Here is a 19,438-nt window from a genome sequence, read left to right on the forward strand (position 1 = left end):
TTTCAGCCCGCCACCTGGCCAGGCGCTATGTGAGAAATGGATCTGGTAACACCTCCCATGAAGGGTCGGTCCCTGGATGGGTGACAAGATGCTGCTCAAAGTTGTGTTGGAGGGCCAGTAGGATGCACTCTTTCCTCTGGTCTAAAGTAAGATATACCAATGCCCCAGGCCAGTGATTGGGGACATTGCCCTGTGTAGAGCGTCGCCTTTCAGATGGGACATTAACCTCTCTGGGATATGGGGGACGCTAGCGTCCCAAACTGGCCAACATCCAGTGAAAATGCAGAGTGCCAAATTCAAATAAATTACTACAAAAATGTAACTTTCATGAAATCACACATTAAATATACCAAATTAAAGCTACACTTGTTGTGAATCCAGCCAAAGTGTCAGATTTCAAAAATGCTTTACGGCGAAAGCAAATGATGCTATTATCTGAGGATAGCACCCAAGCAAACAAACACAGACCATCATAATTCAACCCTCCAGGCGCGACACAAAACGCAGAAATAAAGATATAGTTCATGCCTTACCTTTGACGAGCTTCTTCTGTTGGCACTCCAATATGTTCCATAAACATCACAAATGGTCCTTTTGTTCGATTAATTCCGTCGATATATATCCAAAATGTCCATTTATTTGGCGCGTTTGATCCAGAAAAGCACAGGTTCCAACTTGCTCAAACGTGACGACAAAATATCTCAAAGGTTACCTGTAAACTTTGCCCAAAAATGTCAAACTACTTTTGTAATACAACTTTAGGTATTTTTTAACGTTAATAATCGATAAAATTGAAGACGGGATGATATGTGTTCAATACAGGATTAAAATGAAATGTAGCATGCCTTCTGCACATGCGCTTCAATCAAACAGGGCACCTGGAGTGACTCGACTTCAAGATGGCCGTATTTCTTCATTACACAAAGGAATAACCTCAACCTATTTCTCAGGACTGTTGACATCCAGTGGAAGCCGTAGGAACTGCAAGCAATTCGCTTAGAAATCTGATTTCCCAATGAAACTCATTGAAAAGACAGTGACCTCAAAAAAAAAAAATCTGAATGGTTTGTCCTCGGGGTTTCGCTAAATAAGTTCTGTTTTGCTCACAGACATGATTCAAACAGTTTTAGAAACTTCAGAGTGTTTTCTATCCAAATCTACTAATTATATGCATATCTTATCTTCTGGGGATGAGTAGCTGGCAGTTGAATTTGGGTATGCTTTTCATCCAAACATGAAATTGCTGCCTCCTACCCTAGAGAAGTTAAATGGGTGTCCTGACTCTCTGTGGTCACTAAAGGTCCCATGTCCATTATCATAAGAGTAGGGGTGTTAACCCCAGTGTCCAGGCTAAATTTTCAATCTGGCCCTCATACCATCACGGTCACCTAATCATCCCCAGTTTACAATTGGCTCATTCATCCCCCCTCCTCTCCCCTGTAACTATTTCCCAGGTCGTTGCTGTAAATGATAATGTGTTCTCAGTCAACGTACCTGGTAAAATAAAAAAAGATTGTGTGTTGTTGACTAGCTCCTCTGAACAACAGTGTCCTGACAAGAACACACATTTTCTGTGCCTGGTGAAATCACGCATCATTAGATCATTCTTATTAATGTATCCAAATATATGTAACTTGAAAACAGCTTAAACAAATGCAAATGCAGCTACTTTGCTGTTATTCCCTCAATGCCGCTGTTTCGTCTCGGGTCTGACAACACCCATGCCTATATCCTCCAAACACAGGCTTCTCGGATATTATTACTTAAATTAGAATGCATCTCAAAGAGGAGCCAGTCTTTGTGTGGAATGAATCTGATCACCCCTCATATGAAGGGCATCATTGTCTATTGCGTGTTAATTAGCAGTGAATAATAAATGAATGGCCTCAAATACACATTATTAAGGAGTGAATAACATCTGAATATCCGAGAGGAGCCATTATTTGTGGGGAATGAATCTGGTTCTGGTCACACCTTATATGATGTGCCTTATCCATTGTCTGTGACATGTTAATTAGCAGTGAATAACACCTTAATGAGATGTTTTCAAGCATCCACAGATGGTGGATTGTTTAGGACTGTGTTTAACTCACTTCTCACCAGACCAATCAATCTGATTGATGTGTGGAATAACCCAAACCACCTCATCTTAACACATTGGAATCTTTGTCGGGATACTGTAACTACCATCAGAATCTAGTCAGTCTAATTAATTCTGTCGATAACCCTCCTATTTACTACAACATATTTAATTTTTGGACGGATAAACTAATTTAAACAGATTATTCACGTTTCCTCCTAATTAAAACTTGGCTGATGGCTGTTGCCAGCTTTGAAATGTCTTTAGCAGTGAAAACTTGTTAATTGCTTTAGATCTGTCATGGATTCACAGAGGAGGGATGGGAGGCATGGCCACAAGTCTTTTTCTTCCTACTTCGTATTTGGCACAACAAATCCTTGCCGGCACGAGAGACTGAAAGAATGTCTTCATTCTCTTCCATTCTCCTCCTGCCTGTACATCAGTTGACACTGTGCCCCTCCGGAGTCTCCAGCCAGAGCGGTGAAACAAATTGTACATTATCTTGGGCTTAGGGACCCCGTTTAAATAACTTCAGTGGCATCTCCCTTATCTGGAGAGGTAACGTTCACTAAGGCAAGGTGTTACGGTGTGACAGGCAAACGCTGGCAAGTCCTCCTGCTGCGAATGTGACGCACACAGACACAGATGTGCTGCCAATCTCCTTCAGTGCTGTTTGTTGGCGGTGGAGACTTGTTACTGACTCTTTCAATTCAATTTCAAGCGAGTGAAGGGCTACAATGGTATGGATAAATGTGGGGAAAATGAGGGTGAAAGCCTAAAGAGGAGGTAGAAAACTTAGGCTGGTAGAAGATAATTTGTCCCTAACCAAATCTCCAGAAGAAAACGTTTTCTCTTGCCTGCAAAATCCTGCCCTGGACACGTTTTTATCTGGATGTTGGGTTGTGCGTGCCATACCATAGAACTTAGAACGTAGCGTAGAACTTTCAAGAAGGATACGCCGACAGCTCTGCATGTGTGTGCTAAGTGTATGCTAACAGCTGACGTGAAGAAGAGGATGTATTAAGTCATCCATCTTAAAGTTTGGAGGGTGAGAGTGCGAGGGTGAAGGCACAAATGTGGCACTGCCAGTGAACCCACCATGAAAGTGATTAATCGATCCCGGCCACCAATTCCTGCGAGGCGGCCATCTTAAGATCTCACAACCAGATCCAGGTACATTTGAAAATGGGTCACATTTTCCCCAAGTCATCCTTCCCCTCAGTTTATTTCCTAAATTAAATAGCAATTTTTTCCTGGCAATTTTCCCCATCTACAGAACTGAATGACTTGGTCCCTCCTAAGGGGTCAGTGAATCAAGGGGAGAGAAAGAAAATGTCATTCGGTGACAAAAAACAAGGCTCTAGTGTGGAGAGAGAGAAATAGAGAAAGAAGGGGAGGAGAGTGGGCTTTTGCATCCAGCGGCAGTAATTAAAGGAGGGGGTGCTTAGTCCACCTCTATTTAGGCCAGCTCATGAGAAATCTATTGACTGGCCACGTTAAATCGTCAATTTGGAACCATTAGGCCGTGCCACATTCACAAACATGGTAGAAATGATGATGGGGTTACTGGAAAGGAGGGCCCCATCTCTCTCTCTCTCCCTGTCACTCTCCCCCTCTCTCAACCCCCCTCTCTCTTTCTCTCTCTCTCGCTTCCCTTGCTCTCTCTGGGGTCTAACTTGGCTTCGGAGACCAAACATCACTGCTGATGTTGTGAATTAGGCCCGTGTAATGAGTCACGCAGTATTAGCTCCTTTGCCGACCCATTGCAAAAGTGCCAGCTGGTTCCCTCATTTCTGACATCACGGACGACACATCACAAGACCTGGGAGGGTGGTAGGGTGAACTCACTGCACTGGTCAGTATTTTATGTGGAGTTCCCAAGGCCTGTTGCATAGCTGGTGCATACCTCTAAAATGTGTGTGTGGTTGGTGTCACCTGATGCTCATCCAGAGTCTGATGCTGTGTCCCAAATGGGAGCCTATTCCCTATTTAGTGAAAAAAAATAGAGAATAGGGTGCCATTTTGGATGTGGCCTAAGACAAGGAACCCAACAGCATGAAAAGGCAGGCAGGCAGTTGAGGACAGATGGCTAACAGTAGCGGCTTGTCTTAGATAATAATGTAAATGTGCTTGTTTATGATATGTTGTGCCAGTGACAGCTGTAGTGTTTGTTGATTTAGCATCACAGACCGAGAGATATTGAAAATGGTCCCCTGTATTGCACCAGTCGGCGCAGAAAGGAGCCCCATGAATTATTCACTGCATTTGGTTTGCTTTCAGTCTCTCTTGGTCAGCGTTTCAAATGGCACCCTATTCCCTATATCGTGTGCTGCTTTTGAACAGATCCATTTGGTCCCAGGTCAAAAGTAGTGCACTAAATAGGGAATAGGGTGCCACAAATGAGACTGAAAGCAAACCAAATGCAGGTTGTCAACCTGACATTATTGCCTTCTTGCTGGTCTCATTAGTCGATAGGGAAGAAATAAAAACACAAAGATTATTTTTCTTACAACATCACAATATAACACAGAGGATCACCACTGATTTGAAACCTGAGACTCCACCTTGTCAATAAACAACATTTTTTTTTTTAAATGTTAAATTAGCGTGGAAACTCAGGGAGTAAATTGCCCCATTATGACTTGATTTTAGAGTACTGATAATGTATAAATGTTGACTGGTACTCCACCATTACATCACCTTCAAATTTAAATTCAAATTTAAATGTGACCATTTATTCTCACTGTATCCGTTCTAGCTGTGGGGGATGTTTCACATTTCGGATCTTCTTCATCTTCAGATTTGAAAATATTTGATAAATGTATTGTGCAGATTTTGGTCAAGGGGAAGGTTGTTGTAGCCTGTACTTTATTTACTCTTTCACTTTTTAAACTATTCTTGAAGTTACTTAAAAGTATATACAGTGAGCTCCAAAAGTATTGGGACAGTGATCATTATAAAAAAAAATGTGGCTCTCTACTCCAGCTCTTTGGATTACAAATTATACAATGACTATGAAGTTAAAGTGCAGACTGTCAGCATTAATTTGAGGGTATTTTCATTGATATCGGGTGAACTGTTAAGAAATTACATCACTTTATGTACATAGTCCTCCTGAAAGAGCTTCAAGTTCCTTGGTGTCCACATCACCAACAAACTAGAATGGTCCAAACACACCAAGACAGTCGTGAAGAGGGCACGACAAAGCCTATCCCCCCTCAGGAAACTAAAAAGATTTGGCATGGGTCCTGAGATCCTCAAAAGGTTCTACAGCTGCAACATCGAGAGCATCCTGACTGGTTGCATCGCTGCCTGGTACGGCAATTGCTCGGCCTCCGACGTCAAGGCACTACAGAGGGTAGTGCGTACGGCCCAGTATATCACTGGGGCTAAGATGCCTGCCATCCAGGACCTCTACATTGTCAAATACCCCAGCCACCCCAGTCATAGACTGTTCTCTCTACTACCGCGTGGCAAGCGGTACCCGGACAAAAAGACAAAAAGGCTTCTGAACAGTTTTTACCCCCAAGCCATAAGACTCCTGAACAGGTAATCAAATGAAAACCTGGACTATTTGCATTGTGTGCCCCCCCCCCCAACCCCTCTTTTACGCTGCTTCTACTCTCTGTTGATCATATATGCATCATCACTTTAACTGTACATTTATGTACATAATACCTCAATAGGCCCGACCAACCAGTGCTCCCGCACATTGGCTAACCGGGCTATCTGCATTGTGTCTCGCCACCCACCACCCACCAACCCCTCTTTTACGCTACTGCTACTCTCTGTCCATCATATATACATAGTCACTTTAACCGTATCTACATGTACATACTACCTCAATCAGCCTGACTAACCGGTGTCTGTATGTAGCCTCGCTACTGTATATAGCCTCGCTACTGTTATTTTTCACTGTCTTTTTACTGTTGTTTTTATTTCTTTACTTACCTATTGTTCACCTGATACCTTTTTTGCACTATTGGTTAGAGCCTGTAAGTACGCATTTCACTGTAAGGTCTACACCTGTTGTATTCGGTGCACGTGACAAATACATTTGATTTGATTAGTCCTCCCATTTTAGGACTATGTATTCACTTATATGTGTATTAAAGTAGTCAAAAGTTTAGTATTTGGTCCCATATTTCTAGCATGCAATGATTACATCAAGCTTGAGACTACAACATTTTTGGATGCATTTGCTGTTAGTTTTGGTTGTGTTTAATATTATTTTGTGCCCGATAGAAGTTAATGACAAATAATGTATTGTGTCGTTTTGGAGTCACTTTTATTGTAAATAAGAATAGAATATGTTTTTAATTACTTCTACATTAATTTTGATGCTACCATAATTATGGATAGTCCTGAATGAATCATGAATAATGATGAGTGAGAAAGTTACAGATGCACAAATATCATAGAACCAAGGAATGCTAACCTCTCACCATTTTTGGGGGGGTATGATATTTGTACGTCTGTAAATGCAATGCTCAATGCTTGAAATTGCGCGATGCCACTGGGCTTCCACCATTATAAAGTAGTTAACTGGGTGGGGATTCCTATGAGTTGGGAGCAATCAGCCAATGAAGAAGTGCAAGGTAGCCTCAATGGCGCTGCCCATGCTGTCACAAACGCTATAATGGCACAGATCGAAAGATGAGTCCTCTATCTATATCTATGGCCTGTTGTATCCTCCCTCTCATTGGTTATAATGGTCCCATGTGATCTCGCCTTCTACCGGCTGCCTTTCATCTTTGAGGACATGTATTTCCATTGTTACAGCGGTCACTTGACTATCTTGTCAATATAATGGACAATCTTTGGCTCTACCAGTCTCATTGTAACTGTGCTGAACAAAGATGGCTGACAAAAGTGAAAGCAATTGCCAAGGCTCTAATCAGTCCTCCCCCAGCTGTGAGGGATGCATAATGAGCAAAGAGGCCAAGTCATGCCCTAATGAAGTCAGCTAGCTCTCTCAAACTCCATCTCCATCACACACTCTTTCTCTAACTCCCCTGCTGCTGCCAACGTGCCGTATAAGGCATTTGTCTGCATGTAGAGAGCTATACCTCTCCTAATTTACCCCTGGGAGGGAAGAAAAACGGATGACGCTAATGAAGTGAAAGCAGCGAAGGCAGTAGTGATGATAGAAGGCCGCGGTGGTGATGTCCAATGTCTAAGTATTGCATTGAAGTGGTGGTGATGACGATAGGCCTTATTTTGTATCTGTTTCATGTAATATGTTACATATGAAGTGTATGGAAGTGCATATTGAGCATGTTAAGGGGTGACAGAGAGATCGTTGACAGATGCTGCTCTCTCTCTCCCCTTCTCTCCCTTAATCTCTTTCTGCCAAGTACTCAGGATGTGCCAGCTGCATGTTGCCTTTGATTTAGGCGTGCCCCAGATCTGCTCTCTAATGAGCTGAGTGTTTAATCAATAATTCCCTGGAGTTTGAATACAAATCTAGGGTGATCAGAGCTGGTTTCACACAAGAATGTAAGTGTCATTAACGTGCTGGGATTCGGCGAAACTCTCCCCAACTAGCTACCCTCTTTCCTTCTGTCTTTCTTTCTGCCTTTCTTTCATTCTTTCTTTCTTTTCATCTTTCTCTTGCATGAAAGGAGGCAGACTCTCTGGTTTCTGCTTCCTCTTTTGCCTCTGAGTAATCGCTCACCTGTGAGAAGTGTCAGACCACACAAAGCAGTAGCAGGGGTGAGGATGATGATGTATAGCCCCTATGCAACGCAGTCTAAGTGATTTCCTACCACTGAATGTGTATTTGAAATGTAGGCTACTTGTTCATGATGATGTACAATATTTAGATTTGCGACTACGTTGAATCTATATACTTCAGCCCCCATGCTGCTCTGAAATTAAATGTATTTTATTCTACAGTGCCTTCAGAAAGTATTCATACCCTTTGACTTATTCCACATGTTGTTGTGTTACAGCCTGATTTCAAAATGCATTAAATATATATTTTTTAATCTTACCCATCTACACAAAATACTCCATAATGACAAAGTGAAAACACCTGGATTGTACAATATTTGCACATTTTTCTTTTAAAAATTCTTACAAGCTCTGTCAAGTTGGTTCTTGATCTTGCCATAGATGTTCAAGTCAATTTAAGTCAACACTGTAAGTAGGCCACTCAGGAACATTTAATGTCGTCTTGGTAAGCAAATCTAGTGTATATTTGGCCTTGTGTTTTAGGTTATTGTCTTGCTGAAAGGTGAATTTGTCTCCCAGTGTCTGTTGGAAAGCAAACAACCATGTTATCCTCTAGGATTTTGCCTGTGCTTAGCTCTATTCCATTTATTGTTATCCTAAAAAACTTGCAGATGACAAGCATACCCATAAAATGATGCAGCACCACCATTTTTGAAAATATGATGAGTGGTACTCAGTGCTGTGTTGGATTTGACCCAAACATAATGCTTTGTATTCAGGACATAAAATATGTTTTTTGCCACATTTGTTTTCAGTTTTACTTCCGTGCCTTATTTGTATTCTGTACAGGCTTCCTTCTTTTCACTCTTATGAAAGTTAGTATGTTGGAGTAACTACAATCTTGTTGATCCATTCTCACTTTTCTCCTATCACAGCCATTTAACTCTGTAACTGTTCTGAAGCCAAAATGTACCTCAAATTGAAATCTTTGAACAATTTCCCTTCTCTCCTGCAACTGAGTTAGGAAGGACGCCTGTATATTTGCAGTGACTGGGTGTATTGATACAGCATCCAGATTGTAATTAATAACTTCACCATCCTCAAAGGGATATTAAATGTCTGCTTTTTTTTACCCATCTACCAATATGTGCACTTCTTTGCGATGAATTGGAAAACCTCCCTGGTCTTTGTGGTTGAATCTGTGTTAGAAATTCAGTGCTCGACTGAGGGACCTTACAGATAATTGTACGTGTGGGGTACAGAGATTAGGTAGTCGTTCAAAAATCATGTTAAACACGATTATTGCATGCAACTTATTATGTGACTTGTTATGCACATTTTTACTCCTGAACTTATTTTAACTTGCCATAACAAAGGGGTTGAATACACAACAAAATGTGTCAAGCGGTGTCAATACTTTCCGAAGGCACTGTACGTTTTCTTCCCGGACTGAAACATCAGAAGTGTTACCCTGAGTTGGCATACAATGTCATAGCAGAGCCTGTTAAAGGGATAGTTCATCGAAATTGCAAAACAACATATTGATTGCCTTTTACACTTGCATTGGTTTTGGGCCAAACATGCTGAAGATTTAGCATTTAGAGACAGTGGCAAAACCTAAGCATGGATTGCTGTTTTACCATGTCTATAAACTGCTTACAGGGCAAAGAAACCAATATGTAATTTGTTGTTTGGATGAACCACTATTGTAAGTCTTTAACTGCTCTACAACAGTACAAATCTAATAGAAAGTAATGCAAATCAAATAAATGCATCTTTATGGTACTCCACAGTTCCCCCTGATGACCCTGTGATTGTTGGGGCGCCTGTGGTGAGCCTAAGGGCCGGCGACCCCCTCAACCTGACGTGCCACGCCGACAATGCCAAGCCTGCCGCCTCCATCATCTGGATCCGCAACGGGCAGGTCCTGAATGGCGCCATGTACTCTAAGGTAAGGATGTGGGCGTAACTTCCACTAGGGATGGGGCAGGACATGTCCCCTCCCATTCTAAAATTGCAGTTTTATAATTTCACTGTAGCTATGGATCTAGACTGGGTATGGTTTGGGCTAGTTTTGAGTGATCTCTGTGCTGACCTGACTCTTTCAACAGGACATCGCTATTTGTACATATTGAAACTAATTCAACACCTTAACCATTACACCAAGAGATTCAAGCGGACTTATTAAGGTTGCTACAATGTCCCCTTCCTACGGAAAGAGCGCCCATCACTTTTCTATCTGCAGTCACTCATACCCAGACTTTGATGGCCTCACAGTAACATCATCCCACTTCTGACACCAATGTATAGAATTCAGGGGGTTGCACTGACCAGAACTCCAGTGAATGTCAACCCGACACCATAGCTGTTACGCCAAGAGATCCAAACCTCTTCGCTACATGTACTGTATGTACTGTAGGTACTGTATTTATTAACGGATAAATTCAATACATACTAATAAAACTGTTATTATAACTCTATACAAGACAGGAATCTAGATAACTTCTAATTCCTCCCAAACCCGGATCCGGGAGCACCCCCATCAGTAAAAAAGCTGACTAGCACAGCCTAGCATAGCGTCACAAGTAAATACTAGCATCTAAATATCATTAAATCACAAGTCCAAGACACCAGATGAAAGATACACATCTTGTGAATCCAGCCATCATTTCCGATTTTTAAAATGTTTTACAGGGAAGATACAATATGTAAATCTATTAGCTAACCACGTTAGCAAAAGACACCACTTTTTTTACTCCACCAGTTTTTTACTCCATCAGTAGCTATCACAAATTCGACCAAATAAAGATATAAATAGCCACTAACCAAGAAACAACTTCATCAGATGACAGTCTGATAACATATTTATTGTATAGCATATGTTTTGTTAGAAAAATGTGCATATTTCAGGTATAAATCATAGTTTACCATTGCAGCCACCATCACAACTCTCACCAAAGCGACTAGAATAACTACAGAGAGCAACGTGTATTACCTAATTACTCATCATAAAACATTTCTTAAAAATACACAGCGTACAGCAATTGAAAGACACAGATCTTGTGAATCCAGACAATATTTCAGATTTTCTAAGTGTTTTACAGCGAAAACACAATATAGCGTTATATTAGCATACCACAATAGCAAACATCACAACAGCATTGATTCAAGCCAAACATAGCCATTACGTATAAACCACCAAAAGATATAAATTTTTTCACTAACCTTCTCAGAATTCTTCAGATGACAGTCCTATAACATCATATTACACAATGCATATAGAGTTTGTTCGAAAATGTGCATATTTAGCGGCACAAATCGTGGTTATACAATGAGAAAAGTAGCCAAGCTGCAAAGAAAATGTCAGGAGAAATCTTGGGAAAGGCACCTATTCTAATCGAAAACTATTCATAAACTTGACTAAAAAATACAAGTTGGACAGCAAATGAAAGATAAATTAGTTCTTAATGCAATCGCTGGGTTAGATTTTTAAAATTAACGTTACTGCGCAATACAGCGTGCGCTAAAGCGAGACCGCCCCATAATTCATGGCGGAATTATTATTTAACATTTGTCAACATAAGTACGAATTAACAGCATAAAGACTGCTTACTATTAGCTGAGCTTCCATCAGAATCTTGGGCAAGGTGTCCTTTCTCCAGAACAATCGTCTTTGGGTTGAAAGATGTCCTCTTGTCCGGTCGAAATAGCCGCTAATGTTAGCCACCAACTGGAGAGGTGTCCAACTCGTGAAAGCGCATGACAAAGAAATCCCAGAAAATCGCAATAAACTGCTATAAACTGCTATAAGTCGGTTTAAATTAACTACCTTATGATGTCTTTAACACCTATAACGAATAAAAACATGACCGGAGATATAGAACTACTAAAACGAAAGCGTTTGCAGGACGCCATTGTGATGTCTTCTTGCGCCAGGCGCACTGTTGAAAAGGACGGTACTTCCGTTCCACGGTCTTATATAAGGTCCCAGATTGCGCAATCCACTCCATTCAAATTCTCCCCGCTTACTGACATCTAGAGGAAGACGTATGCAGTGCATGTAGCCCGATGGCTTACATGGGGACTTATAAACTGACCTCAGAACAGGGACCTCGATTTCTGAAATTTCACTCCCTGACAGGAAATGTGCTGCAGAATGAGTTCTGTTTCACTCAGAGAAATAATTCAAACGGTTTTAGAAACTAGAGAGTGTTTTCTATCCAATAGTAATAATAATATGCATATTGTACGAGCACGAATTGAGTACGAGGCAGTTTAATTTGAGAACGATATTTTACAAAGTTGAAACAGCACCCCCTATATTGACAAGAGGATAAGTTGCACTCACTAAAACGTTTTAAAGGTGCATGCACTGAAATTAAGTTTACATAAATAAATTGATTGTGCACCTGAAATGTGTCTTTTGGACCTTGATAAGAGGTGTGCTCTCTCTTCCCTCACTTGGAGGAATCCTTCCCACTCTTCCTCTCTTCTCCTCTGTTTACTCATCCTTTCCTCGAAGTGTCCTGAAAAAGGCCTCGCTCTGTCAGTTTAATGGCAGCTGAGATTTTTTATTTGATTCACTGGGCAAGATGGACGTTTTGCTTTAAACATGACAAAAAAGAGAAAGCATTCCAACACTCTACATTATGGATGTGTTCATGGGCAATTTGTTCACTTTGTCAGCCCTGAGTAGGAAACTGAGAAAGTGAGAGGCCGCGTTTAATCTTGCAGTGTGATCTTGCTCGTTCTGGGGTGAGTCTAACCCACACAAACTGACTGGAGGGCAGTTCACTCAATGTAAGCCCATGAATTAGACACTGGCAAGCCACTTAGACGTATGTATTTCTATATCAGCGCTCTCCTTCCTGATTAATTAAATGTCTCAAAGCTTGAGAAATGTTTTTGGCGTTTTGAAAAAAGAGAGGACTATTTTGGGAAAATAATTATATTGGGATCTTGATGGTTAATAACTGACACGGAGAGTGTATAGCTACTTTGTTAGTACTTAGTATCAGCATCTGTATAGAACATTTGAAATGTGTCACATTTGATAATGATTGCATCATATTGAGTACACGTCACATTGTTAGGATGTCAAGTCTTTTTGATTCATCTGAATCTGTTAACAGCTCCATTTTAGACGCATCAGGATAAATAATTTTGGAGACAGAGAACCAATATGTTTCATCTTCATCCAAGGATGAAGCTGGGTTTTGGAAAAACACACTTTGAGTCAGATCATGACTTGGCTTGGCATATCAAGGCATGCAAGTGGAGGCAAACGATAGAGAGACGACTGATTCCATCTGTCCAGTATGACATCAGAAATCTGCAAGATATGTACAACTAAACTCTATAATATGTAATTACAAATATGTTACTACCACGTTATTACTATGTAATTCAGGGCAAGCCATTCTTGAGATTCATGAGGTCATACAGTTTGTATATATTGCATGATGTACTGTAAATCGATTGCTACCCACCTACTGTATTACTTGCAATGGCAGTGATGTGTGCTTGCCTTATTTGCTTTAGTTGCTCTAGTCACTCTGGATAAAGATGCTAAATGAACACAGTGTAAATGTCATTTAAATAAGACATCTTGTGATGATAATAGCGACCTCTGGTCTTGCATTGTTTCCTCAGACACTGTTGCGGGACGAGCGAAGGGAGAGTACAGTCAGCTCACTCTACCTCTCTGCCTCCAACATCGAGACAGGCCAACAAATCACCTGTCGGGCCTCAAACAAGGCCTTGCCCAATGGGAAAGATGCCATTGTCACCATCGATATCCAACGTGAGTACAGCGCCCTATATCTCACACTAGCTCACACTAAACTCATCGATTGGTATATCTCTTTGAACAATCAAACACTGTCTTTATCCTATTTCTACTGCAGAATTCTACCCCTAACATTGCACATGCTAACCCAACATCTCCAATATTTATTAACATTGTCTTTTGGAGGGTCCAAGGCTGGGTTTTAACAAACACTGTCGAAATGTGAATTCTATTAATTGCAGCACTTCCCATTCAAAGAATAATTCACATATTTGATGTTGTCTGGGAGCACAATGGAAGAGATAATGTGTTTGATGTCGTGGTCTCAGCCAATGAAAATCAATGTTAGTGTTTTCTATTTGATTCTTCCTGTGTGTGCGGCCATTGTGTGCACTTCTCTTTCTTTCTTTCTTGTGCTCAACCTGCCACTAATCATTTATACAAAAATACTATCAAAAGAGATTCCTTCCGAATAGTGAAGGAACAAAATGCAATTGTCAGAAGGTATTATTTGATTACTAAAACCATTTGCCATAAGTTAGGGATTTTGAACAAAGGGCTTTTGCATCCCTCACAGCTCCTTCAAAGCTATTAAGTTTGACTAATAAAACTGAAATACTATTCAAGGATTCATTACGTTTGACAGCTCCATTCTTCCTCATCGTGCATTCTTTTTATTTTTGTGTCTCATCCAAAAGGAATCCTCTCCCCAAGCCTTGGCACGGGGAGAGACAGAAACAAGAGCGCTAACTGACTAGCTGTTGTTGCGTGTACTGCCAGAGAGGGGCCTAATCGTTTTGTCATGAAAAACAATGGCACATTTTTCCCTCGCGGCAAATCAACTGCTGTATAAAAACAAATGTTTGATTCAGCTCTAGCTCTTTCTGTTTGGGTAACCTTGAGTTTGCCTGAAATAAAAGATATACCTAGCAGGCAGCAGCAGCAACACTGGAGCAATAGTGATGCCGTTTGTGCTCGAATCGATTTGGGTAATAAGGTGAATCTGATACCGATCGTAAGCGGAGCTCGTTTGATAGGAATGAACTGCAACAATGCAGAGTTGAGGACAGGACTCTCCCCAATACACCAATAGTGGTGGAAGAACAAAGCCCCCCCAAGAGTAACACACTCTATTGGCATGGCAAAGCTGTAGGAATCAATTCTCCTCAGGATGGAAATGTGAGAGATGAGGACCCCCCCACCCCCCCCGCCATAACAGACTGAGAAGAGCTTGAGCGATGGGTCTGCCTTTAGCACTCAGCATTAACCTTACTGATTTGCAATTGGGCATTTGCGTGGGCCCACCTAAATGTGTCTCTTGTTTCACTTTGCATGCGCATTCAGCAGCAAAGGGAGGGGTGGGGGGGTAAAATAAAACACAAGGAAGCAATTTAGAAAAGTGGAAAGCCAGACATAAGCCACTAGCCACAGGCTCCCCTGTTACCGAGGGTGGGGGAATGGAAACAGGTGTTGGATGAATAAGTGATGACAGCGCGTGGCGAGGAGAAGAGGCCACGAGGCTCGTAGGGGTCCTCAGGGGGGCGCTGACTGCCACAAGGGGCGCCCTACTGTCACAGTAGCCAGTTAATATTGATGAGAGGCAGCTGGTTTGGGTGACGGTGGCGGGCGGTGTGGAAAGAAGCACACACACACAAACACATGCCCCATAATGCATTGGGCAGAGGGCAGACAAACACGGGGGAGGAGGGTTAGCTTGGGACATGGGGCCCGTCTAGTTGGCGATTCCTAGCTCTCTGTCTATGTGAATGTGTTCCTGACCACCTGAATATCTGTGGTGATCCACTATGCAGTAGAAAGGAGCACTGTAGAGTTTTATGTCTCATGGGTTTCATGGCCACATCTTTATAACAATTCAATATTGATGAGATGGTAGACCATGTATCTAGAATGCAATCATCTCAGCACACACAACTCCCATGATGCTCTTCGGCACAACCCCAATCCACATCTCCTCCCGACCTACTTAAATTGTCCCCATTATGAACCACAATTATGAGCAAACTTACAAGCAAGTATCTTGGTGCCCGTCTATCTCTCGTAGGGTAACGGTGATCAACGTGACTCTCAATAACAATGTCTTTAGACTGTGGTGTAGGCATTTGAGTAGCCTGTGTCACAGTCTCGTCACATCCTTGAGTGGGTGCGGCTGATTCAGTGTCCTGAGAACGTGCCTGTGAGCCACTACTGGGTCAAGGTGTCACCCAGTAGCAGTTCTGGACCAGACAGGACTGGCGGTTCTTTCGGTGTGGCTTTACTCAACAGTAATGGATCTGTGTGCCTTTTTCAGATGACATTCTATGCAGTCTTAACAGTGTAGGACACAGTCTGAGCAATGTCTGTAGCAGCAACCCACTTTGGTCCATTGAGGTAGTTCCTGGCTAAGACAATTTCTCTTGGATTGAAAGGGCTGTCCTTTGCTCTCAGTTCACAACATTTGACTTGACTCTCCTATTGACGTCACAATGTCTCTTTTGCGTTCGGAGGTTTTAGAAGGTCAAAGCTTGTGTGTAGATCTCTCTTCATGAGTAATGAGGAATGTTCTTGTATTTGTATTTGTATTTATTATGGCTCCCCAGCTACTCTTCCTGGGGTCCAGCAAAATTAAGGCAGTTTATACAATTTTAAAAACATTACAATACATTCACAGATTTCACACCTCACTGTGTGCCCTCAGGCCCCTACTCCACCAATACCACATATCTACAGTATAAAATCCATGTAGGATAGAAGGATGCTGTTCAAGCGTTGGTGCAATATCCCTTGACCCTGAGACGCGTTCAATGCATGTTTCATGGTCTGTACCAGGGCTTGGAACCAGTTCAGGGAACAGAACCGAAAACCGGAAAAAATTGACATTTTTCAAGGAACAGAAACGGAACCTGGAACAAAAGTGATCCATACTGTTCCGGAACAGAAGCGTTATTTTAAAAACAGGGGAACCAGTTAAAACTTCTACTTGGTCACAATCCCGGATCCGGGAGCACCCCCATCAGTAAAAAAGCTGACTAGCATAGCCTAGCATAGCGTCACAAGTAAATACTAGCATCTAAATATCATTAAATCACAAGTCCAAGACACCAGATGAAAGATACACATCTTGTGAATCCAGCCATCATTTCAGATTTTTAAAATGTTTTACAGGGAAGACACAATATGTAAATCTATTAGCTAACCACGATAGCAAAAGACACAACTTTTTTTTCCCACCATTTTTTTCCTGCATAGGTAGCTATCACAATTTCGACCAAATAAAGATATAAATAGCCACTAACCAAGAAACAACTTCATCAGATGACAGTCTGATAACATATTTATTGTATAGCATATGTTTTGTTAGAAAAATTTGCATATTTCAGGTATAAATCATAGTTTACCATTGCAGCCACCATCACAACTCTCACCAAAGCAACTAGAATAACTACAGAGACCATCGTGTATTACCTAAATACTCAACATAAAACATTTCTGAAAAATACACAGCGTACAGCAAATGAAAGACAAAGATCTTGTGAATCCAGCCAATATTTCAGATTTTTTAAGTGTTTTACAGCGAAAACACAATATAGCATTATATTAGCTTACTACAATAGCCAACCACACAACAGCATTGATTCAGGTCAACAATAGCGATAGCGACAAAACCAGCAAAATATATAAATTTTTTCACTAACCTTCTCAGAATTCTTCAGATGACAGTCCTATAACATCATATTACACAATACATATAGAGTTTGTTCGAAAATTTGCATATTTAGCGGCACAAATCGTGGTTATACAATGAGAAAAGTAGCCAAGCTGCCAACAATATGTCGGGAGAAATCTTGGGAGAGGCACCTAATCTAATCAGTAACTAATCCTAAACTTGACTAAAAAATACAGGTTGGACAGCAAATGAAAGATACATTAGTTCTTAATGCAATCGCTGTGTTAGATTTTTAAAATTAGCGTTACTACGACATACAGCGTGCGTTAAAGCGAGACCGCACCGAGATTAATGGCGGAATATGAGTTTTACATTTTTCAACAGAACAACGAATTAACATCATATATAGTTCTTACTATTTGATGAGCTTCCATCAGAATCTTGGGCAAGTTGTCCTTTGTCCAAAAGAATCGTTGCTCGGTTGTAGAATGTAGTCTTCAACGTTGGAATTAGCAGTAAACATTAGCCATGTGGGCCAGACGTGCCCAAGTCCCTAGAACGCAGCACAAATAAATACCCGAAAATCGCAATATACTGATATAAACTGATATAACTTGGTTTAAAATAACAACATTATGATGTCTTTAACACCTATATCGAATAAAAACAGAGCCGGATATATCTAAGGGCTATAACGGGAGCTTTCTAGAACGACTTCCAGAGGTCCTTTTTGCGTCAGGGCGAAGAGCAGAAAGGGGGAACCCCACGTTGCCAGCCCATTTATAAGCTCTCAGATCTGCCTAGCAACTCCATTTCAATTCTCACTATTCGCTGACATCCAGGGGAAGGCGTATGCAGTGCATCTCAACCAATAGAAGACAGGCAAATTTATAAACCGACCTCAGAACAGCCAGCAGAATTCCGCATTCTCACATCCTCATAGGAAAATTGCTCTAACTCCAGTTCTGTTTTACTCACAGATATAATTCAAACGGTTTTAGAAACTAGAGAGTGTTTTCTATCCAATAGTAATAATAATATGCATATTGTACGAGCAAGAATTGAGTACGAGGCAGTTTAATTTGGGAACGAAATTATTACAAAGTGCCAACAGCACCCCCTATTGAGAAAAGGTTTTAATAACCAGTTATTTTACATTCCAGGCATTTTTTTCCAGTCCCACAACAAAATGCAAGCCTTCACTCTGTCACTCAGAAACATATTCCAGTGTCTGCCTGCAAGCTCAAAATCTCTGCCTGTGCATTTATAGGGCCTGAGATGAGTGACGAAAAAGAGTGACGAAAAACTCGAGATGAGTGACGAAAAAGCTGCGACATTGGAGAAAGACACAAACAAGTTAAAAGGGACAGTCAATAAGATTGAAACCGAAGTTAATGAACTTAAAAAGGAGAACATCATTCTGAGAGAAGACTTACTTGACATACAGACTAGATCCATGAGAGAGAATCTATCCAAGAGAAAGAAGGAGAAGTTCCTGAATGTGTCGTTAGAGTTCCTCCTTACAGCGCTTCAGATCCCACACGAAGCTATCAACAAAATCCAACACGAACATATACACCGCTTCGGACAGAGAGAGCAAAGGTATGAACGCCCAGTAGTTGACAAATTTTCTTCCTTTAAAGATAAAACAATGGTTAAAAGCCTGGGTAAAAGACTTGCTGGCACGAAAATAAGCATGAATGACCAGTTCCCGAAGGAAGTTCTGTATCCAATTTACAAGGAAAATAGATTGAAAGGGAAACGCATAGCTCTCGTAGTCGATAAACTGTATTTTGATAACCAATTGTTCAGAGACAGAAAGACTACTCCATGGCTATTCTAAAAATTACAAAGTTCTCATAGAAGAGGCAAATAATGAAAGACACCAATACTAGCGCTTTTCTATCTATCTTCAAATATAACTAATTGGAACACAAAAGCACTAATTCAACATGGTGGAGATGAAAACAGCAGACAGAAGGCACAGTGTGTGGGTATGGGTGGATGTATTGAGATGGATGGGGTGGTGTGTGTTTTTTGGTGTTTGGTAAAGGGTGGCATTAACTTCTCTGGGATATGTGGGACGGTAGCATCCCACTTGGCCAAAAGCCAGAAAAAATGTAGCGCGCCAAATTCAAATATATTACTATAAAAAAATCTATCTTTCATGAAATCACACATGAAAGACACCAAATTAAAGCTACACATGTTGTGAATCCAGCCAACATGT

The 19,438-nt window shown here is 41.1% G+C and overlaps 1 protein-coding gene across 1 annotated transcript in view; it reads left to right on the forward strand.

Moving 5' to 3' along the window:
- Positions 1-19,438, forward strand: part of LOC120043891 (kin of IRRE-like protein 3) — a 203,504-nt gene that overhangs the window by 73,501 nt on the left and 110,565 nt on the right. The window contains exons 4-5 of the mRNA XM_038988494.1: positions 9,550-9,707; positions 13,409-13,559. Coding sequence (XP_038844422.1) covers positions 9,550-9,707; positions 13,409-13,559 — 309 coding nt within the window. The remainder of the gene's footprint in view (positions 1-9,549; positions 9,708-13,408; positions 13,560-19,438) is intronic.

The sequence above is a fragment of the Salvelinus namaycush genome, chromosome 3 (assembly GCF_016432855.1).
Source record: "Salvelinus namaycush isolate Seneca chromosome 3, SaNama_1.0, whole genome shotgun sequence".
In the NCBI taxonomy this organism is placed as follows: Eukaryota; Metazoa; Chordata; class Actinopteri; order Salmoniformes; family Salmonidae; genus Salvelinus; species Salvelinus namaycush.